The sequence below is a fragment of the Doryrhamphus excisus genome, linkage group LG8 (genome assembly GCF_037039965.1).
Source record: "Doryrhamphus excisus strain RoL-2023G ecotype Guam linkage group LG8, RoL_Dexc_Guam_v1.1, whole genome shotgun sequence".
NCBI lineage: Eukaryota > Metazoa > Chordata > Actinopteri > Syngnathiformes > Syngnathidae > Doryrhamphus > Doryrhamphus excisus.
In genome coordinates, this window is record NC_136364.1 from 11,518,932 (window position 1) to 11,543,164 (window position 24,233).

Consider the following 24,233-nt stretch of genomic DNA (forward strand, 5'->3'; position numbering starts at 1 on the left):
CAAGGCAGGTCGTCATGGTGAGGAGGAGGAGGAGGAGGAGTGAGCTGTAATCGTTTGCCAGAAAATGCCTTAAGGGTTTGAGGGAGATGTAAGAACAGAAAAAGAGAACGGACAGGATCAGGGTTAGGGTTAAGAATTGTCAAACCCCAAGAGGTCATTTTGACCCCCAGCACCACCCCATGAGAAGGAAAGCTGTCATGTCAAATACAGCATGTGCCCACTATCCTGACTTACAGTGATTCAGCATTCACAGCCCCGTAAATACTTGAATGCTTGATAAATATATCGACAAAGTCACTACAGTCGGCGACACTGATCCCCCTCCCGCTGTGACTTCTGTCTTGTGCGTATGCGGTGTGGTCAGAAGCAGACATACGATGCATACCGCCACCTACTGTACAGAATTTTATAGACAAGCTTCATTCATTGACAGTCCCATTATAATGTGTTTGAGTGAGGGCGAACTGGCACGGTCAAATCTATTTGTGACAATACAAATTTATTTCGTCCCTTGAATTTGATCTTTTCTTGTTTAAATTCATCCCGGGGTGCGATCTTTTAGCGCATGCTCAGATACGCAGAACACGCAGCTCGAGACGTTCTTCAGTTTTAAAAATGGAGGCCAGCAATCGGCACTGGACTGCTGCGGAAAGTTTGTTTTTGATCCAAACTAAATTTCAAGACTGGATGAAGGAAAAACTGGCAATACGGAGTTATTCCAACAAGTGAAAGAAAAACTCGGGGAAGTCTGTAGCACGTGATGTTGATGTTTACCTTATTCTGTGTGATTATAGCGGCGCATGCAGACAAGAGATTGGAATATTCCTTTCCATGTATACCATTGTTTTCGGAAAGAAAGACAAAAACTCCTCATGTAAACGTGGCTACTGTAAATGTAATATATTGGATTTGGGTCACTTGGAAGTACAAACAGTCAACATCAGACCTGCAATGTTAATTCAGCCTAAGATGTTATTGACCTTACGTTGGCCCCAGTTGTCATTGTGTGCTCCATAAATTGCCAACAGAATAATGCAAGCTCATTTATGCAAAATTCTGCACCTCTGGAATGCACTGTATGCGTGCATATACATTAAAGCATGTCAAGTTGTCACCACCATACTACAGAGAAGATGTTCTGCATGTAAACGAGGAGGAGCAACAATGGCGGCAGACGGGGGGGGGGCTTTGTTGTCATCCCAAAGAGTCCTCATGTAGTACTTCCTGCATTGAGTTTCAAGAAGAGATTTATGACTCCGTCGCACCCTTTTGTCTCCCACCCCCCTACCCTCAATCTCCATCACTCGGGTGAATTGCTGGACCATGGCGAAAATGGAAGATGGCTGTCAGATACATCTTCTTGTGTTACTGGCTGCCACCGACCAGGGAGCCAATTATAGTGGATTATAGAACATAAAGGAGAGCCCGTGCAATAATGAGGAGCTTGGGATCTGCCAGAGGGATGGAGATACAAGTTCTGGGTCATTCTCCCAGTCCTCCCTACAGCGGTGCTGATCTTCATTGGAAGGATTCTAGTCCGCCTTTTGACGACGTTGATCTGCCGTTTGGTGCCCCCCTTTCCCCTGGTCTACTGCCTTCCCGATGGGCTAATCCAGGGCATGTGATTATTATTCCGCATCTGAGATCACACCCCTCCCCTGCACACTCACACCCCATTTGAGAAATCCATCCGGTTAGCTGTACCACCTCTCATTCATCACATAACACACATTGACAAATTGCTGGCACGTTCGTTACTGAGGAAACCTGTGTACAGTCCAGCCTTATTTGCCTAATAGGGGTGGGCATTGCTTTATAACGGGGTCTTCTTGGTTCAGCACATTAGAAAGATCAAACTGTGGATGCCCTGCAGGGTGAGCACACATCGCATCACTGTACAGAGTGTAATTTGATATCCCCCACTGCAGATGTCTGCATGTAAAGCTAGACTAGCACTCCATCAGGGATAGACAATCCTAATTTGCATCAGCACCAAATTATATAGATTTACATTACATATGTATATGTGGGGCGGCACGGCGGTCAAGTGGTTAGCGCGCAGACCTCACAGCTAAGAGACCAGGGTTCAATTCCACCCTCAGCCATCTCTGTGTGGAGTTTGCATGTTCTCCCCGTACATGCGTGTGTTTTCTCCAGGTACTCCGGTTTCTTCCCACATTCCAAAAACATGCTAGGTTAATTGGTGACTCCAAATTGTCCATAGGTATGAATGTGAGTGTGAATGATTGTTTGTCTATATGTGCCCTGTGATTGGCTGGCGTCCAGTCCAGGGTGTACCCCGCCTATCGCCCGAAGATAGGCTCCAGCACCGCCCGCGACCCTCGTGAGGAAAAAGCAGTAGAAAATGAATGAATGAATGAATGTATATGTGGCGGTCTTTACATTTAAGTTGCAATGCATTCTTTCTTGGCCCGTGTTTTTGCATATAAGCCACAATTAGAACAGCTCATCACCCACCAGTGCATGTTACTGCTTAAAGCGGTTATGGCTGTATTGAATGAATACAGGTTGAATTTGCCGATATTGATATACAGTATACGTATTTCAAGCAGCGACAGCTACTAACAGGACGACAAGAAGTCTGTTAAAGTCATTAGCTACAGCAAAAAGTAGCCAACCCCATGTCGGTGGTGAGTAAAGTCGGGTTTAAAGGTTTAAATGAGCACCTCAAATGTTGCTATATTATCCCTGGCTACCAATGCATTGTGGGTAAAACTATACTCCACATGCTTAAAGAAATAAATGGGTCAGTTTTTCCTCATATGCGTAATAAAAGTATGTATGGCTTGTATTGACATTGGTATCTTAAATATTGGTATTATATCAGAAGTTATAGTTATTCGATTTCATTTGTTTCTTAAATTAGGCAAAAATGGCAAAACTACACAATATTACACACATTTGATCATAGTAACAACAAATATCTCATTAAAAATGACATTTTTCAAGATCTCACCTTTTACTTAAAAGCCCCCAAAATACTTAATACTTTGTGTTTTGAGGAGGTTGAGTGGGAGTATTTTTTGTAATCTGATACTATCGGAAAAACATAACAATGCATGCAAATTACTGATATACGTATATCAGGAATTTTTGTTGTTCTATCTATTTGTGTTTATAATTTTTTTTAATTTGAAAGGTCATCATAAATGACGATGCTGGGTCACCCTCACACTCCTTTTGTGGGCGTAGGGAAAGAGGTGGAATTAATGGATGATAGAAGTTTCAGTCATGCTCGGGAAATATTTAGCAAATGAACCAAATAGCCGTCATACAGTACATGCAGTGTTGGCACATACGTGGGGGGGCATGATGCGGTGATTGTTTGAACAGGGAAGGTAAAATAATACACAAAATAATATACCAGCTTTGACTTCTGTCATTGGAACGGGAGTTCAGAGAATGACTATTAGGCTTTAAATTATGAATAATATGAGCATGTGACTCTACAGAGCAGCGCTGCGTTATGCAATTTAGACAGTGTACATTGTGTCTCTTTGTATGCAGCCTGAACATATGAGACGATGAAGCAGAAAGGCCGAAGACAAAACACCATTACCGCCGATGTGTATGTCACAGCACGATCTGATATGTTGTTGTTGCAGGGACGCAATTAACCCCCATCTCCACCCCCACCGTGACCTCTAACTTTAATGATGATGCTTCTGCTCACACCGACACGGCGACAGCAGTCGTGATATGGAAATCTGTTTGTCGTACGGCTCGTGAGATTACAACTTTAACTATGTTAAGCCATCACCTGGCACAATATTACACCGTGTGTACACCTGGAATTTTGTTTGCTCATTTTTCGGCATTTTATATAGAATTGTGGACTCCTAGAGAGCAGCTCCACACAATAACCCGCACAGAAAGCATTAGAGATCTTCCAGAATCTGCACCTATTCTAGCTGTATTTCCTTCACAGTGCAGCAGAGTGGGGGATGGCATCTTATATTCAGGAACACCCATGTAAGGAAGTATGGCTCCCTGTGATGTCACAGGGAGCCAAAATATACACTACCGCTCAAAAGTTTGGGATCACTTGCAAATTTCATTGTTTTCCAAAAAAAAAACAAATTTTCATGTATTTCACAAATTTTTTTTCAATTTTAAAATTAATCAGATGATTTTCAAAGAAGGATCTGCATGTTTGCATAGAGGCCTACTATCAACAACTGTCAGTCCTCTGCATCAATCTCCTGGTATGGCTGCTAATCCAAGTTCATCTTTTATAAGGCTAATAGATGATTAGAAAAACCATATAAAATCTAAACTAGATCTCTTGCCATGCTGTTAACTACTCCCTTCAGAGAGCAGCCCAAACTGGGTCTAACAAGGACAGAAAAACGATGCACAACTGTGCAAGAGAGTGTGTATTTTAAGACAAAGATGCCTCACAGCTGCACTGAATAGTAGCCATCAAACACCAGTGTCAGTATCAACAGTGAAGCGGCGACTTCAGGATGCTGGACTTCATAGCAGGACTGCCAAGAAAAAGCCATATCTCAGACAGGCCCAAAAAATTTCCAGGTGATCCCAAACTTTGCAGTGGTAGTGTATATTTAATTATAAAAATTATTTTTGTTTACTTTTGCTTTTAAGGGGGGAAGAAGGTGAGGGTCGCGGGGGGTGCTGGAGCCTATCCCAGCTGTCTTCGGGCGAGACCCTCGTGAGGAAAAAGTGGTAGAAAATGAATGAATGAATGAATGAATGAATGAAGAAGGTGAGGGTGATTAAATAAGATCTGCTTCTCCCGACTCCTCGTTGAACATGTTGAATTGTGCAAGTGCAAACGTGAGGTAGTTCTTGCAACACCGTTAAGCATGTTCACAATAAAGCAAACCTTAACCACAACCGTGCCTGGTACTCTTTGGGAAGGTTTCATTGTCAAACAACCATATCAAAAGGGCTAAGAGCTGCTGTCAGATTGGGGTGATTTTGCCTGAGCAAAAATAATCAGAACGTCCCTCTAGGCGCAGTCATTGCAGAGGTTTCCAGAAACCTTCAAGCAATGACTGAACTGAGAATGCTGTGATATGCAAGGAGATAACCCCCCCCCCCCACCCCCCGGCTCTTCTTTCACTCTCTGTATGGCCGTCATTACAGTGTAAGATGTAAAGCTGAGACCGGGCTTCGGAACATTATGTTCCTTGGAAGAAAACGACTTTGAGACAAAAAAAAGTACTTGCAAAACTGTGAAGAGAAATGTGATATGGTGACGGTGTAGCTGTATCCACAACGGAGGAAGGGTATTACCCCAGCAGCATTGTCATTGCTCGGTGTCACTTTACATGTCACACTTCACGTTGGAAGTAAGAGGTGACCGAGTGAAGTGATTTGGAGCGCTTAAGTCTGGCTATACACACTGGATGTTTTTTTCTCTTTCATTTACTTTATTATTCCGGCCAGGAAGCCGCCTAATCAAGCTGAAGTCCTTTGAGTGAGGGGGGGGGGATTGGTGACAAGAAGACAGAATCACAACTTGAGCAAAGAATACTGAGTAGGAACAAAATTACACACTTGATTATTTTATGGCTATGGAAGTCCATTGATTGAGCGGGATGGGGGAATCAATCAACTCCATATTTCATTATTTGATTGCCTTTTTAACCACTACTTTTATGTTTCTATATTGTTATATCGCGGTTTCCTTCCTCTCTAAATCCCCCTGGAACTAAGGGGACAATTCAAGATACCAAAAAAAAAAAACACTTTGGGTTTCTAAATGGCTGTGGAGCCTACAGTTATGGTTTGATTTATTTCTAATAAGCTTAATAAAGTTACAGTAAGGGGCATGTTATTGTGCAGGTACTTGCATGATTCATTGTGCCTGGAAAGGAGTAGGAACAAGCAAAACGGATTTAAATGACTCCAATTGATTAAAGTTTGTTAAAAACAATAAATGACATTTTTTCGGGTCATGTATCGATTTTTTGAATTCATCTAAATGAAAATACTCCAAGGCGGGGGCTTTTCTCAACAATGTAAAAAGGAGATTAATTACAGATTAATAATAAAATAAATTCAACAATTTTTTTAAGCTCTTGATAGCATATTTACTGATCACTTTTTTTACAACTAATAAACTACTGCTCAAAAGTTTGGGATCAATTGGAAATGTTTTTTTTTTGTCCAGTCTGAGATATGGCTTTTTCTTGGCAGTCCTGCTATGAAGTCCAGCATCCTGAAGTCGCCGCTTCACTGTTGATACTGACACTGGTGTTTGATGGCTACTATTTAGTGCAGCTGTGAGGCGTCTTTGTCTTAAACTACACACAATTGTGCAGCATGTGTCTGTCCTTGTTAGACCCAGTTTGTGCTGCTCTCTGAAGGGAGTAGTTAACAGCATGGTAAGAGATTTTAGTTTTAGTTTAGATTTTTAGATGGCTTTTCTAATCATCTATTAGCCTTATAAAATGATGAACTTGGATTAGCAGCCATACCAGGAGATTGATGCAGAGTACTGACAGTTGTTGATAGTAGGCCTCTATGCAAAAATGGAGATCCTTCTTTGAAAATGTATTTTAATTGTTTGTGAAATGGAAAAAATTGTTTGTGAAATGCATGAAAATTTGTTTTTCATTGGAAAACAAAGACATTTGCAAGTGATCCCAAACTTTTGAGCAGTAGTGTATATTTGTATGTCTTATCATTAGTAATAGTTTCTGCCTACCTTTTAAATTATTTGTGCAGCGCTTTAAAAACATTTTTTGGTAGAGGTGTTATCAAAAAAGGGTGCCAATTTTCAAAGGTTTGCTGTCACTACCCGATTAATAAAATAAAATACAAAACTCATGAAACCCCACCAAGACCGTTACTTACTTTGTGTGCAAATTCCGACTTTATCCCTATTAGAAAACATACTGAGAAGCATCTGAGGTTACCTGCTGTATAAAACCCAAAAGCATTTAGGCCCGGAGGCCAAGCAGTGAGTGGACAAGCGAGTGGAAAATTCCCACAAACCCCGTGGGCCTGTCGCCTCCTCCGTATGCTCGTACAGGCCTGGCAGCCCCAAGTTGTCGCCTACAGGCTTCTATTGATATGCACATTGCACCCAAGGACATCAATACTTGATTCGCAAGATCCCACAAACATTATGACCTGAAGAAACCCAAAGCTGAATATTTCAGACAAAAGCGTTTGCAAATAAATGATTCACAGCTTGTAACTGTACGAGCGTGGGGCGGGGGTCGGGTGGGGGATGGGGGTAGTTGGAAATGCTGTACAAGCAGATTTCCTCTGCTCGGGATTGCAAATGGTTGGCATTTAGCACGTTGCCATTTTTACCCTGTGAGTGATGGATGTGGAATATGAATGCTCAGTGACATGATGACCCAGCAAAACGACTATCAGTGCACACTAAAATGCGTAGAGCCATCCCCTGGCATTTACGTGAACCCTCTTTAAATTAAAATCCAAGTCCCATATCTCGTTAAAATCAAAGAACTACCGTTAAAAGCTTCATCCCAATCAATAACTATTACATTAACTGTTGAATCATCATTTGTTGCTCTCAGAAAGCTAAAGAACCATACCAAAATACACACTCGTCCGTTGTATTTATGCATGATCACCTGGCGACCAAAAGCTAATTGCCAGAAACTGATACAGAAACCACCATTGTTTATGAAAGGGCTCTTTCCAATGGGTGTGGGAGGGGCCAGGGGGTGTACTGCCATTGTTCGTTATATTGCTTTTTCGACCTTTACATCACCCTTTTCTATCAGTTTGGCACCAGATCAGGGGTGTCCAAATTTTTTTCCACTGAGGGCCAGCTATATCTACATACATCCGTGTAGATGCTGTATGCTGAGGCTTTAAAAAAACAGACTGAATCCCACCTTTGTGTTATCGGTGACAAAGTGTATTATTCGTAAATTCTCTTTAAATTACACCTTTTTTTTGCATTTTTTGTTTATTTTTACAAATATTTAAACTTTCTTGTGCTTTTTTTGGGCTTTCTTAATATTTAAACTTCCCGGGCACCCGGACTGTACTTTGGACCAAATCAGCAGGAGCCAAACATAGTTAGTGCTTCGGTCCTTGGCATATCGGAAAATGGTAAAAAACAAACAAACAAAAAAGCTGTTTTGCCTAAAACACAAAGATAATAGGTCTGTTATAATGGATCACTTAGGAAATGTTAAAAACTTGCACATTTAAATCACAATATTTCAGAGGATAAAAAAAATGATTAATTGAATACTAAAATAGTTGTTGATTAATTTGATAATTGATTGCTCATCGATTAATTGTTGCAGCTCGACTTCACATGCTTGAATGTTTTTATTTCCATGACTGTCAATGATGTTTGTGGCGCCCCCAGTGGGCTATATATGGCTTATAGCCATTTTTTTTGCTAAGTTGGTGTTGTTATGTGGAGCCCACCCCACTTACGGGGTATTATGCGGGTTTTTGCACAGACAACACACCAGAGTTGCATGTTTTGACACATTTTCACCCTTTTGTGAGCGTTGGTTGAGGAATAGAAGATGCATAAAACACAGGGTTTGCAGGACTGTTGCGGCTTGCGACAGAATCGGCATTATAAATGACCAATAATACGATCAATAAATGGATTATCAGGTCCACACAATGTAGTTCACATTGGGTTTAAAGTTGCCAAACCAGTATGGCATCCGTATGGCAACAAAGTGGCTATTTCCTGGCCTCATTGGCTACAATAAAAGGCATGGGGAATGATAGACTTGATCAAACAATGGAGAATCAAAAGAGCCTTTGAAAGCCTTGTGCTTGACGTCCTTTTGCAAGGGAACAAAAAAATAGTAGGACCTTAATGGTGCTATTTGCCAACAATACCGTGTAGTGGATACAGAGCACGTGTCCTACAACATGAAAAGTCAAACCATAGCCCTTTTTCTGTCACTTTTGCTCAAACAATAGCACTGAAAAACGACTCCCTGACTTCCCAACTTTTTTTTTACCCTTTCCTCTCAGCACAATATGTTGCTTTTTTTTTATCTTTTATCGGTATCTCTTGTCTCAATCCATCACCTACTTTTGTTCTGTGTTTCACATTTCATCACAACACCACCCTGTGGTTGCGGTTAAGGCATTGTACTGATGTTTGATTGACAGCGGCTACTCCGCGCATTGCGTTTTGTCCAGAACGGGAGGTTTATTTAAAAAAAGCTGCATTTTCTTGATAGACCTTGACCTTTTTTTAATCTGTACTATCAGTTCAATGGTGCTGCAAGATGACAGTGTGATAGCCAATGGACTGCAGCCAAATAAATGTGTTTCCACAGTAAATAATATCATGTGATTAATATAATAATATAATATATCCTGCATATACAGTATGTAGCTTCTCTATGAATATTGGAAAACACTGACTTGGCCTTTTATCCTAAATTGTGCCATATAATAAAATAGGAATTTTGCCCCCCCCCCCCCCCCCCCCATCACTCCTCATGGGGAGTGGATCGAGGTCAGCTTAGTCCTTGGTGCCAGGCGTCTGTGGGGTAAACACAACTTTGTCTGCGCAGCCGGGTGGGTGGGGTGGGGTGGGGGGTATGAAAGCATGCATGCATGCATATATGCATGTGTGTGTTTGGGTGGTTGGGGGGTGGTAATTAATGTCTCTGTGGGCGTAAACATTACCTGGGCCCACCCGTCGCGAGAGGACAGTATAAATGTACACAGGTGCTGTAGAGCAGGCACAAGAGGCGGACACACCTCAATTCTGTCATTCATCAGTGAGGAGGACCTAAGAGCTGGAAGTGGAGATCAACATTTAGCTGGATGTGCCTTCAAATCCTCAGAGGTAAGTGTAATTTCCTTATTATCATGTCGTTCACTTGGCTTATTTACCAACCAAAGCAACTATTTTGACGTTCATTACCTCATTTCACAGTCTCGGTGGTCATTAGCAAAACGTTTAGAAGATTTCATATCCCTGGGGGGGGGGCTGGTTTTACTCACCTCTTTAATGCATTTAATGTGCTGCTACTCCGACATCAAACCTTTGATGCTTGTCATTAAATTATCACAGCTAATGCATGCGAGGTAAATAAGAACTGAATGTGTTGTATTCGTGAAACAGAGCTTTCTAGCTGCAAGATAAGAGTGAAAGAAGCTAGCAGAGCAGTGTCATGATTTCATTTCCTGCACTTTGAGTTTGAAGCATGAAAAAAAAAAACTCCCAGAGCTGCCTGTACAAATAGTTTTGTACCAATTATTAGGACTCCAAGAAGCCTTTGAAGTAAATTTCATGACTCGGCAAGAATAGACGTTGAGGAGTTTGAGTCAGCTAACTGTGCCAGTCAGATATCGTTTTACTCGAGCTGCTTTACTACAATTCTTTGTAATTCGTGTTTCAAATACCAGATAACTCGTGTTTTTGCTTGCTTTAAGGTTTTGGACTCAAAGAAAATGTTCGGACCTTTCCGCAAACACATCCAGGACTACCTGTCTGAGAGAAGGAGTCGCAGGACCAGACTGGTTACCAAAGACGGGCGCTGCAACATCGAATATGGAAACATAAAGTACAGCAAACACTTTGCCTTCCTAGCCGACTTCTGGACCACATTCGTGGAGATTCGGTGGCGTTTTGTGCTCTTCTTCTTCATCGCGTCGTTCACCCTGAGCTGGTTCATCTTTGGCCTGCTCTGGTACTGGATTGCTCGCAGTAACGGAGACCTGACATGGCAGTCACCCCCCACGGATCACACACCTTGTGTTGATAACGTTGTCGGACTGACCACCGCATTCCTGTACTCACTCGAAACCCAGACCACCATCGGATACGGTGGCCGAGCGCTCACTCCAGTGTGCCCCGGGGCTGTAGCGCTCCTCATCATCCAGTCTCTCTTGGGAGCGATCATCAACTGCTTCATGTGTGGAATCATTTTGTCTAAAATTTCCTTACCCAAGAAAAGAGCAAAGACCATCACATTCAGCGACATGGCCGTCATCAGTCCAAAGAACGGCGCTCTCTGTTTGTCAATACGAGTGGCCAACCTTCGCAAGACCTTGATGATAGGAAGCCAGATCTACGGCAAGCTGCTGAGAACCACAAACACAGCAGATGGCGAAACAATCATCATGGACCAGGTCAACATTGATTTCATGGTGGACGCTGGAAAGGACAACCTTTTCTTTGTATGTCCGCTCACGCTTTTCCACATCATTGACAAAAGTAGTCCCTTCTTCGAGATGGCAGTGGACACGCTCCACAAGCAAGAGTTCGAATTGGTTGTCTTCTTGGACGGTACCGCAGAGTCCACCAGCTCCACCTGTCAAGTCCGGACATCCTTTATCCCCCAGGAGATCATGTGGGGATTCAACTTCTTACCAATCATCTCTCGAAGCAAAGAAGGCAAATACAGGGTGGACTTCTCTAATTTTTCCAAAGTGGTGCCTGTGGCCACTGCACACTGCGCCTACTGCTTTCACAACATCAAGGGTCATCACCACCACTTCAAAGATGGACACGACAACCAAGGGTTTGAGGTCATTGATATCGGTGATCCTCCAAGTATCACCAAGATGTAAGACTTGGGATACACCGTGAACAACAGACTCTACTTAGGAAGAGGGAACAGCATCAAAGGGAGTACTCCCAACTATTATATACTACTGTATATACTATATGTACATTTTCATTAGTAATGCTTAAATGATGCTGGTAAAAGCAACTCATACAGTAGTTTGTACACATGGGGGCATGTGAAAAAAATATCGGTCCCCCGTTGGGGCATGACGGTTCATAATTAAGAACCACTGTGTAAGGCTGCACGGTTAGGGCAGTGGGTAGCGCGCAGACGTCACAGCAAGGAGACCCGAGTTCAATCCCACCCTCGGTGATCTCTGTGTGGAGTTTGCGTGTTCTCCTTGTGCATGCGTGGGTTTTCTCCGGGTACTCCGGTTTCCTCCCACATTCCAGGTTGCTAGGTTCATTAGTGACTCCAAATTGTCCATAGGTATGAATATAGATAAATGGTTGTTTGTCTATATGTGCCCTGTGATTGGCTGGCCACCAGTCCAGGGTGTACCCCGACTCTTGCCCAAAGATAGGCTCCAGCACCCCCCGCGACTCTTGTGAATATAAGCGGTAGAAAATGAATAAATGAATGTGTAAGGTCAATTGTACCACGTTTGGGCCCACTGAACACCTCAAGTCCAGCATTTTTGGCTAGTGTGAGTTCAGTTCCGGATACTTCCATCCCTTTAGACTAGGCCATGGCCGTGTCAATATGTGGCACCTCATGCACCTGAAAGTGCTAACAAGCGATTGACAATAGAAATAATCCAAACAATATGAAATAAGACTGGAAATCATCCACAAAGTTAGATGAACCTCAGTGTAAAAGTGACAGCAATCCCGCCCAAGTCCAGCTCAGTACTACCAATGGCCTTGTGTGGGTACGCTCTACTTGTTCGGTCAAGCAGACCTACTTATTTCTTTCTATTGTGTTTAACAGCCAAGGAACATGAACGGGTCAAGATGTAAAACCACACCTGTCATTGTCTAGCCATCAAGAACCTGTTTTCGGAGGGGCTGCCAGGTCATTGGCTGAAATGCAACACGAGGGGTGAAGAAATGTATATACATATAGTACTTGTATTGTTGTACGAGAAATGTACTGGAATGAGCTCTTGCTGTATATGAAGATGAAACACTGTATTATTCTGTCTATAAATCTTACTTGAAGGACTTGCTTTAAGGGCCTTGCAGTTGTCACAGACGAGAAAACTATGTTTGTTGTTGAATAATTCATGCCAGCGTAGTCCAAAGACAAAAAGGCACTTGGACTTGAAGTTGTTGCTCAAGGCACCAGCACAAGCTTGGTGGTATCAGGGACCAACGACCGCCCATGTTGAACTTTTTTCATCTTGGATAGTAAAAAGACGACGTGGGAAAACACTCTCAGGAAACGCTTCAATGATGAACTATTGAATGAAAATCAAATCTTTAAGTCTTTTTTTTATTTCATCAGGGATATACTGAAATAAAACTATTTTTGCACTCATTATGTCTGTCTGTCCTGCCTGTAACATTATTAACATAATCGAAAAGGTCAACGCGACATTCTGCCAGCTGCCCGACCCCTATTAAGGATTTTCATCTAAACAAAGTAAAGTTGTGACAGCAAACAAGTTTCCAAACACCAAGAAGTAAGCCGACAAAGAGGCCATGTCCTGTGCTGATTAGCCTTGGATTCTTTAGTGTCTGGTTCACGGATGTGTGTCCGTTTATATTTGTCAGCGTGTATTTTCAAATTCTACTTAAGCTCCTGGGACCCGGCACTGCATCTTTGTCTTCTGTAAGAGACAAGTGTTTCATATATTAATTGAAATCCAAAACAACCTACAATAATCAAACCTGTTGTGCTATGGACAGGACATCCTAGGCTTTCTAGTGATTTTGTGGGCGTTTTCCATCCATCCATTTTCTATGTCGCTTATCCTCACTAGGGTCAGCTGCCTTTGTCCAATTGCAGGGCATATACACTACCGCTCACAAAAGCTTGGGATCACTTGCAAATGTCTTGGTTTTCCAAAGAAAAACACATTTTCATGCATTTCACAAACATTTTTTTCCATTTCAAAAACATTTTTATCCATTTCACAAACAATTAAATGAATCGGATGATTTTCAAAGAAGGATCTCCATTTTTGCATCGAGGCCTACTATCAACAACTGTCAGTCCTCTGCATCAATCTCCTGGTATGGCTGCTAATCCAAGTTCATCATTTTATAAGGCTAATAGATGATTAGAAAAGCCATCTAAAAATCTAAGCTAAAACTAAAATCTCTTACCATGCTGTTAACTACTCCCTTCAGAGAGCAGCACAAACTGGGTCTAACAAGGACAGACAAATGCTGCACAATTGTGTGTAGTTTAAGACAAAGACGCCTCACAGCTGCACTAAATAGTAGCCATCAAACACCAGTGTCAGTATCAACAGTGAAGCGGCGACTTCAGGATGCTGGACTTCATAGCAGGACTGCCAAGAAAAAGCCATATCTCAGACTGGACAAAAACATTTCCAAGTCATCCCAAACTTTGGAGCGGTAGTGTATAGTATGTAGCCATTTGTGAAGGTTTTGTCCAGTGTACAGTACTTGAATATTTGTCTTCCGAAGTTGACTGCCAAACTGACCAACATGGATAATGTTAGTTGTTGTGTGGAAAAAGTGAGTGTTTAATCGATAGATAATGACAGTATCAATATTTGTATCTGTTCACCAATTTATATTATCTGTATCTGTGTCCTTTACTCTGAGTGGGTGGGGCATAAACAGGAAATTGCAAGATTGCAAGCTGCAAATTTCTAGCAAAGTGTACCTAATGTATTGGCCAGCCAATTGGCGTCATGCTTTGCCTGTTTTGTGGCACGCACTTTTTTTGCGATATTTTGGCACCTGTGGCCGGTTGGTGGAGGTGTGAAATGATACTAACCAGATGGAAGGGACAGATGTACGTACTTTGGGCCCCATCAGATATTTTAATGAGTATAACAGGGATACAATCCCCTTCCGGCTGGTCTAATTGTAATTTGTTAAAGTGCTTTTCACTTCTTGACTACTAACATTATTCGGAAAAGGAATGTAAGAACTCCCTGGAGCTGACCGCTCCAAACATTATCACTTCCTATAACCGCTGGGATTTGGTACATTCCTTTTTTGGGTCATGTATTTGTAATTTGTTTTGCTTTTTTTATGTGTTTTTCACTTCTCGTCTTCGTCGTCTTTGTTTTGACATATGGAATAATTGTTCTGCTGTTATGAAGTCGATAACATTTTCCACTGCAGAGGACATTGCATTAAAAAAATATCTGTCTACCCTTGAAAACAACATTGCGGAATAATGTATTTACCTCGACAACACAATTATTTAATGCAAAAAAAAAACTTTCTTGGCTCTCATGGGGAAAACTACAGTATGCATGGAGTTGCGTTATGAAGTATTAATAGTCTCTGCGTTTCCCATGTGGATGTTTATACATTTTCATGCACTTCCAAGCAGGCAGGTTATAGTGATTACACACCCGCTGGTAAAAAGTCATGACATGCGGTGAGGTTCATGGCTTATGAGGCACTGAGTTTTGGATTTCAAATCTTCATAGTCCCATTTATTTTCATTTATTTATTTTTATTTTTTTATGAACTTGAAAATAGCCGGCACGGCGGTCTAGTGGTTAGTGCGCAGACCTCACAGCTAGGAGACCAGGGTTCAATTCCACCCTCGGCCATCTCTGTGTGGAGTTTGCATGTTTGCATGCGTGGGTTTTCTCCGGATACTCCGGTTTTCTCCCACATTTCAAAAAAACATGCTAGGTTAATTGGCAACTCCAAATTGTCCATAGGTATGAATGTGAGTGTGAATGGTTGTTTGTCTATATGTGCCCTGTGATTGGCTGGCGACCAGTCCAGGGCGTACCCCGCCTCTTGGCTCCAGCACCCTCCGCGATCCTCGTGAGGAAAAAGCAGTAGAAAATGAATGAATGAATGAATGAACTTGAAAACATTTGTGATCTGTGTATATGCCGTTCCTTCTCCAGAAGATACTTTGTTGTAAAAGTCATATTATTTTACCCTCATCCGTTCAGCTGAGCATAAAAAAAAAACAAAAGGAAAAACGGCAGTGACGAGTACCTTCCATCTCATACGACCCCTTCAGGATGCCTCCCACGTACAGTTTTATTTTCAGATTAGCAAGAATAATGCTGTCACACTTCCATTAAAGACATCACACAGGCTGTAGAAAGTCATGATATTATTGGCCACATGCTGACAAACACAAACTCATTGTGCTCTGAGATGTGTTATTGTTCGTTTTTTTGTATTGTTCATCATGAAAGGTGAAGTCTTTACTGACCGTGTGTTGCCGACATTTGGACACTTTACCAAGCTTCTTGACAAAAAAAAGCAGCCCTTGATACTATTCGTGTTCTGCTGTTACAGTTCCAATTCCGCTTGAATGGCGAAAGTGAGGTCTGAGCTCGAGATGGGCATACATTTGTTCATGATAGCAGTGTCGGTTGCCTTGTTGCATAATCCTTCTATTGAAAACACGGCACACACATTCTTCCTGCGTTGGTTTGCCAGCAGTGCAGCAGTTGTCTGCCGATAACTGCCGCAGACGCCGTGTTGTTTGCAGTCGTACAGTGCAAACAAATGACCTGGATCAACGTGAGGCGTTCTCGCTGATGGGATATTCTGCATGTAATCTCCTATTGTTATGACTTGATTTCAGCTGTAATGAATGGTATACAAAACTGTGGTGAGAGCAGCCATGTTGTTGGGTCTAGAGACAGTGCCACTGAGGAAAAGACAGGAAGCAGAACTGGAGGTAGCAGAGATGAGGATGCAGAGCTTCACATTGGGAGTGACCAGGATGGATAGGATCAGGAACGAGTACATCAGATTATTAATATTACTAACATTACATGTTAGAGGCCTTGGAGATAAAGTCTGAGATAGTTGGGACATGTCCAGAGAGGGCATAAGAGGAGGTTTATGGATGTAGTGAAGGAGGACATGAAGACAGGGTTGAATGGAGGAGATTGGTTTGCTGTGGCGACCCCTGAAGGCAAAAACCCAAAGAGAAAGAAGTTATGACTTGATTATTGTGGTAAAATTTGTTGTAATATTTCACCATTCTATTGATTCATCATCTCAATTGAGCATTCCATTGTGGTTGTAGCTGGAAAAATAAGCTAACATTACATTTCTCAGCTGTTCTTCTGGTCATGCAAGATCTGCTGAGTTCCATTGAGTTCCATTGAGCTGAAAAAAATGTTAAACGTATATGATCTTTCAATTTGCAAACAAAGGGCATCACAAATGTAAATCGGGTTGCCTTCGATGTTCCCAATAAAGCAGCGCCCTGAGTGCGTATCACATCTGCCAGCATGCGGCATTGTGTCTTTTCACGGTTTGTGCATGAATTACATTACACCGCCATCAGATAAGATTCCCATTGTTGATCAAGATAATGGCTACAAAGCATAGCGGCTGCTATCTTTCTGTAAAACACGTGTCATGGATGGAGAAGTCACTGGATGGCAAGTCATTATATTACAAGTGAACATCTTACCCGGAGAGAAACCTCAAAACAAGTTTCTTAAGACCGATTCCTCTCCAAACAAAGAGGCTGTGTTGCCATGGTGATACTGCTGAAGCCATTGACGGGTATCAAGGGAGAACTTGAGAGGTAAAAACATTTATTTGTCACATTTTCCTATACAAAAGCCCTTTTTCGAAAGGTATGACTTCATACATTGCAGGAATGACAATAATAATAATAATAATTATAATAATAATAAGGCATTGGTTACTTGTAAAATTATACACACGCAAAATACATTGCTTATAAGAAGTAGCATAGATCCCTTTTATTTCTTTAAGGCTGCAGTACAGATTTTGGGTTCCGTTTCTCTTTATTTCAGCTGGAAGCATGTGGATGTCAATACTAATTTGCATAATATGTCTTCATTTCCACAGATTCCAGGACTATTTGGTTTTGAATGTGATTAAAAGAAGCATCGGAATCATACGTTGCGTACAGAGTCAAAAAGTCCCTGGTTATTGCATGCAAGCAGCAGTCACTTGTGTTACGGGGAAGGCCAAAAAAAAAACAAAAAAAAAACATAGCTTGTGCACCCAAAGGCACTTAGATTGGTACACAGTTATTCTCAGAAGAAGTAATAACAATAAAAAGAAAATAAAAAAAGTACAAAAATGTACTGCCCAAATGTACAAATATAAAAACACTTCAAATGCCGAACAAACTACTGAGCAGAAATGGACTTCAAAGGTTTGCATTTTTGACCGAGGTCAACTCGTATTAATTCTCTTGTCTCTTTTATTTTTTTAATACTGTGTCACATATGAAAATAACTCTGCATAATTTATACAGTAAGTTGCTTTAATGCCTAGTTGACTGATGCATATAAAACAATACAAAATAGGTCTAACAAACGCACAGCGTTTGCGAATCTGAGGAATTCTTTGTTTCATCTCGTCATATTTTAAAATCGGTTTTGTTCTCTAATAAAAAGCCCAAAGTCGCTTGCTTTCAAGTGTTTTGGAGCGCATAACAACTTGAAAACCTTCTGATATGATGCGATAACAAAAGTTGGAGGTCCTACATTGAAGTTCGTGTACATTTTGTCTTTTTTCCTCTGGCCTTTTAGATCAGTGAGAAACTAACATTCAAGCATACATGCTGCTCTCAAACTAGGATCCAGCCCTGGTAAAATGCAACTTATTGAGAAAGACACTTCTCAAGATCCTGACTAGCCCCAGAAGGAGATGATGACACAGTGGCAGTCGTTACGGAAAAAAAAAATCTAATATTGTCAGATTTTTCATCAAGGAAATGAGACCAATTAAACTGTTAAAGGATGAAAGCAACACTGGTAGGGTTTGCTGTTAGTTAATGAGTCTAGTGACAGCAGCCATGTCTAAACCTGTACTACAAAAGACTGCATATGGAAAAAATGAAGTATGTGAGTGTAGCGTTTTATTTAATCGGTTACATGCAAAAATCAATGCGTTTTGCATTTAAACATACACTACCGCTCCAAAGTTTGGGATGACTTGGAAATGTTTTTGTCCAGTCTGAGATATGGCTTTTTCTTGGCAGTCCTGCTATGAAGTCCAGCATCCTGAAGTCGCATCGTTTTTCTGTCCTTGTTAGACCCAGTTTGTGCTGCTCTCTGAAGGGAGTAGTTAACAGCATGGTAAGAGATTTTAGTTTTAGTTTAGATTTTTAGATGGCTTTTCTAATCATCTATTAGCCTTATAAAATGATGAACTTGGATTAGCAGCCATACCAGGAGATTGATGCAGAGGACTGACAGTTGTTGATAGTAGGCCTCTATGCAAAAATGTATATCCATCTTTGAAAATCATCTGATTCATTTTAATTGTTTGTGAAATTGATAAAAATGTTTGTGAAATGCATGAAAATTTGTTTTTCTTGTGATCCCAAACTTTTGAGCGGTACTGTATGTAAAAGTGTTGTGTTGTCAGTGGACCCCCGCATATTTGCTATTCAGCATTTGCAATCCCACATATAACAAAAATTTTGATCTTTGATTTCCAAAAGTAGGCCATTTTTCTTTTGTTTTGTTTTTCCTTAAAAAAACCGATGCCTTTTACCCAAATTTCATGTCCTCCCTTTATAATGGGTTTTCAAAAATATATCAATTCATCGCTGTTTTGGGTTTGAATATGGCCTATTATTTAAAAAAATGCTTATGAAAGGAAATTGTATTTTTTTTGCTTAAATTGAGCATTTTCAAGCATAACATTTTTAAAGTAAGTAACAATTATAACAATTATGAGGGATGTAGAAGATGCATTCAAAGAAGACATGATAATACGTCATAGTCTTCTACACTGGTCACAAGGTGTCAGTAATGTTACATTGATGAGACAATAGCCACCACAGGAAGTACTCAGAACAGGAAGTAAAAAGAGTTCCCCAATGCTAACATGTGAAATTATATTATGTCTTGTATGTCATTTTGGGTAGACCTATAGGGGTGTTATTTAATGTCTAGAGAGCTCTAATAATGTCCATCCATCCATCCATTTTCTATACTGCTTATCCTCACAAGGGTCGCGGGCATGCCATCCCAGCTGTCTTCGGGCGAGAGGCGGGGTACACCCTGTACTGGTGGCCAGCCAATCACAGGGCACATATAGACAAACAACCATTCACACTCACATTCATACCTATGGACAATTTGGAGTAGCTAATTAAAGTCAAAAACTGTATTTAGAATACACGCCACCCTCTACTTCCTGCTGGTGCCAGAATAAGGTAATAATACTGCAGATGTACGGATATTTTAAAGCCGGGGTTTGACTACGGGACCAGGCATCACCTCTCAATTGACAGGCAGCCACCCAAATTGTGGATTTTTTCAAACAACTGTTAGCATCGATTACGTGGCTGCCAAAGCTCACACTTTGCGCCGGCATGGCAAGCGAATTGCACAGAAAAAAAACGAAAACACACATTTAACGGGTCACGGATCATCGTTCATTATCATTCATTAGTGGCAAGTAACTACATCCTGTATTTTATGTATTCTATCACAGCTGAATCTAATCTAGTTACTTTTATTGCAATTGTCATCAAGCTAGCAGGAGGCCTTGCGTAGCATACGACGGTGCCGCATTGCAGCAGTACAACCCAGGCTTGATTAGAGTGTTGTTATGGACTCTCGATTTTTGGGTGGTCTCTGACGTAATAGCGGGGATCAACTGTAGTTTGTCATTGTGGTGTCAGTCAGTGTTGAATTTTGGGTTTAGAATATGCAGTGGGGGGCATTTCGATGTTGGACACGCCTGAGTTAGACTGTACTGACTATTGTTTTTACACAATGATAAAAAATCTGACAATTTTTGACTTTTGCATCCTCTTTAAACACACAAACTGGACAACGGTTCACATTAATACGAACACGATCGAGAGACAAAACATGGCTTGGAGGCAACAACGCGGTAAACGTTTAACAGCCGGTCGTCGTTGCAAAAACTGCTCCGATTTACGTCTCGACTCTCTGCTTCCTCGGCGCAACAGAGCTGGACACACGTCGCCCGTCGAGGACTCCACGATGCGGAAAGCATTTTAAAGTTAACAGTTCAGCAGACATACAGCGCTTCCTTCTCTGCGATTCCACTCCTTCTCTGTTGCCTTCCAGTTTGGAGGATAAATTAAATGGTGAATGGCATATTCCAGTTGCCAACTTTCATTCAGTGCCGAGAAAGGTCTTCAGTGTGTGTGAGGGCTCCTTCTTTTCCAGCAATTTCCAGAACACTCTCCCTACACACACACACACACACACACATACAAAATGATACAGATGACAGGGGTGGGAGGACGAAGGCTTGTTGTGGATGTGGTGGGAATAACAAACCCTGACAAGGTTGTGGATGGTGGAAAAGAGCAGATGCTTAAAAGCATCATGCACTCAGGAGGATGGAGATTGAGACCCGTAAATAAAGGGCCATGTCTGGTCGTGGGACCGAAGGAGGCAAGTGTCCTTAACCTTTGGCTCGGGAGTACTTGGAGAGCTTTCAGGAGGATGTGGAAGTCTTCTAAAGGTAAGTAGTATTCCATTTTTGGATGGTAGCATCCAGTTATTCTTAAAAAATATAAAATAATCATCCGTCTTCGTTGCCTTCAGCAAAGGCGGGCTTGGCTAGTGGGTGGTTAGATAGAGGTGTCTAATAGTAACTGCCCAGATGGGAAGGCACGTGGGCGTTTGGGTGTCGCGGGACGTTGGGGTTGGGGTAGATGCCAGCGGTGGGCGAGCTCCAGTATGGAGCGGTGGGTCCGAAGAAATTGGAGGAGGTAACCGGCATGGACGGCGGGTGAGGGGACACAAAGTTGACCTTCTGCTGGTGGGTGTGGTAAGAAGGCACGTAGGCTAGGTCCGAGGGGTACTTGTACATGGACGACTCGGTGGGGTGCGGCTGCAGCGCCTGAGCGATGCCATGGAAGTCAAACTTGTAGGCGTAGCGCTTGCCGTGCACCTTGGTCATGATGTTCTTGTCGTAGTAGTAGCGCAGCGCCCGGCTCAGTTTGTCGTAGTTCATGTTGGGCTTGCTCTTGCGCTCGCCCCAGCGCCGCGCCACCTCGTCCGGGTCTGTCATCTTGAACTCGCCGTTGGTGCCCTCCCAGGTGATGCAGCCGGCGTTGGCGCTGTCGGACAAGAGCTCCAGGAGGAACTGCCAAAGTTGGATCTGCCCTGAACCTGACGGGAAGAAGGAGAAATGGCGTCGTTCAGTGGGACTCCAAATGGACGGCCACCTCCGAGTTGAGGGTTCGTTTTGATACTCCACAGTCTTACCTGGATTGGCTAGGCGACTACTGGTTGGACCAAGTATCTGGTAAGGATCTGTGGACAAAAGCGGGCAAAGCGATTAATGGGCCATTGGAATGGTGTCGGACTACAAATAAACAACAGATAGGCCGACATGCAAAACAAGATCTCCCATCTTTCTGAGCTTCTAATTGATATACAGTGGTACAAATTGTCCGTAAGTCACTGACCATTTGTTTAATGTTGATAAAACTTTTTATTACGTTTTTTTCCTTGTGTATTACTCCACACTCTTTATTGCTCTCTCGTTCTACCATATCTTACTTATTGTGTGGAAATATGAGGTAATAACATAAAAGCAATCTTCACTCACTAAATGTACTGCAAAAAAGGTCAGTAAGGATAATTCATAATGCCGCCTATAAAGAACATACTAACTCCTTATTTCTAAAATCACAAATACTTAAACTTGCTGATATAGTTAATCTTCAAACAGCTAAAATAATGCATAAGGCTAAAAATTACCTAAAAATGTCATCCAATACTTCTCTACCAGAGAGAAGAAATATGATCTCAGGAAAGAACTACATTTGAAACACTATGTTAAAAAGCCATAGCATTTCAGTATGTAGAATCAAACTATAAAATGGATTGAGTAAGGACCTCAAACAATGCACAACGATGAGCCAATTCAAGAAACAATACAAGCCGTTGATGTTTGCTAAATACAAGGATGAAGAGTCTTGAACCAGTCATGATGTGCTATATATATCACTATATTGACACTTACTATGGTACCCTTTATGTCATTGTATGGTCATATCACCTCGTACTTCGGTACGTGACAAAAAGTAAATGAAATAATAAAAATAATAAAATAAAGTTTAAAAAATGAAATAATAATAATAAAATAAAGTTGCATTTTTTTAAATGACATTTACTCACTTCCTGCTTTCCTAATATAACAGTTACTTATTGTAAAAGTACTAGATGGAGGGGTAGGATTTAATAAGCTTTGCTTCTTCCTACTCCTTTTGGACATGTGGAACTGTGAACTGATTATGGGATGCACTCAATTGTAATTTGATGCATGTTCAACTGAAATAAAACCATTACCATATGCTAGCATGTATTCCAAATACATTTGAATACAACCAATAGGGGGTGCCACAAGTGCCATTTACAATCATGTAAGAAACAATTTAACACGGATTAGAATACAGCAGTACGATGAGCTTCTTTCTACTTTGCAGTGTTGCAAGTGCTGCTTATTACCTGGCTGAGCTCTGGGCTGCTCGGCTGTCTTGGTTACATTCTGAGTCACCACCGGTGAGCCTGCAGGTGAAAAATGGAGGAAGTGAGGAAGAGTTGGAATTGGAATTGGAATAGGACTGACTGGCTACCATTCATTAAGACTGGGTAAGTCATTTTTGTCCTTACCTTTGGCACTGTGCATGTTGTTTGACCATCCCGTCCGCCGTACAGCATCATACGTTGGGTCTGACAAGGGAAAGAAAAACACATTATTTTTAAGAGCTGCTGAGATAATTTCAGTGTCAACTCAAGGACAACATGAATTGGTTGTTTTTTCTTACAGTGAAATGGTTTAGGTTAAGTATGTAACCATGCACTTCAGGTTTTGCAATAATTTCAAGGAATAACATTGAATATGCCTCATTGTGGCTGCGAGGCGGCCGAGTGGTTAGCGCGAAGACCTCACAGCAAGGAGACCTGAGTTCAATTCCACCCTCAGTCATCTCTGTGTAGAGTTTGCATGTTTCTCTGGGTACACCGGCTCCCTCATGCTAGGTTAATTGGCAACTCCAAATTGTCCATAGGTATGAATGTTAGTGTGAATGGTTGTTTGTCTATACAGTACCGCTGAAAAGTTTGGGATCACTTGCAAATGTCTTTGTTTTCCAAAGAAAAACACATTTTCATGCATTTCACAAACATTTTTTTCCATTTCGCAAACAATTAAAATTAATTTTCAAAGAAATATCTACGTTTTTGCATAGAGGCCTACTATCAACAACTTGTCAGTCTTCTGCATCAATCTCCTGGTATGGCTGCTAATCCAAGTTCATCATTTTATAAGGCTAATAGATGATTAGAAAAGCCATCTAAAAATCTAAACTAAAACTAAAATCTCTTACCATGCTGTTAACTACTCCCTTCAGAGAGCAGCACAAACTGGGTCTAACAAGGACAGAAAAACGCTGCACAATTGTGTGTAGTTTAAGACAAAGATGCCTCACAGCTGCACTAAATAGTAGCCATCAAACACCAGTGTCAGTATCAACAGTGAAGCGGCGACTTCAGGATGCTGGACTTCATAGCATAGCATAGCATAGCATAGCATAGCATAGCATAGCATAGCATAGCATAGCAAA

The 24,233-nt window shown here is 41.5% G+C and overlaps 2 protein-coding genes and 1 long non-coding RNA gene across 6 annotated transcripts in view; 2 read left to right on the forward strand and 1 right to left on the reverse strand.

The window, feature by feature from the left end:
- LOC131134684 (uncharacterized) overlaps positions 1-24,233 on the forward strand; it is a 60,079-nt gene that overhangs the window by 34,917 nt on the left and 929 nt on the right. Inside the window, exons 3-4 of the long non-coding RNA XR_013627981.1 lie at positions 21,699-21,907; positions 23,094-23,259. This is a non-coding gene — a long non-coding RNA (uncharacterized LOC131134684). The remainder of the gene's footprint in view (positions 1-21,698; positions 21,908-23,093; positions 23,260-24,233) is intronic.
- LOC131134683 (ATP-sensitive inward rectifier potassium channel 1-like) lies at positions 9,720-13,019 on the forward strand. The gene is made up of 2 exons (XM_058080204.2): positions 9,720-9,811; positions 10,402-13,019. Exon 2 carries the CDS (start codon positions 10,420-10,422, stop codon positions 11,539-11,541), a length of 1,122 nt encoding a protein of 373 aa, XP_057936187.2. The 5' UTR covers positions 9,720-9,811; positions 10,402-10,419; the 3' UTR covers positions 11,542-13,019.
- Positions 19,342-24,233, reverse strand: part of fli1 (Fli-1 proto-oncogene, ETS transcription factor) — a 32,261-nt gene continuing 27,369 nt past the window's right edge. For all 4 annotated transcript variants that reach the window (XM_058080199.2, XM_058080198.2, XM_058080200.2 and 1 more), the window contains exons 6-9: positions 23,281-23,340; positions 23,116-23,175; positions 21,868-21,915; positions 19,342-21,771 (exon numbers count right to left, since the gene is read on the reverse strand). In XM_058080199.2, the coding sequence (XP_057936182.1) occupies positions 21,242-21,771; positions 21,868-21,915; positions 23,116-23,175; positions 23,281-23,340 (698 nt within the window). In that variant the 3' untranslated portion in view covers positions 19,342-21,241. The remainder of the gene's footprint in view (positions 21,772-21,867; positions 21,916-23,115; positions 23,176-23,280; positions 23,341-24,233) is intronic.

Coding starts and splice junctions, on each gene's coding strand:
- LOC131134683 (XM_058080204.2), top strand. CDS start 10,420: ATGTTCGGACCTTTCCGCAAACACATCCAGGACTACCTGTCTGAGAGA.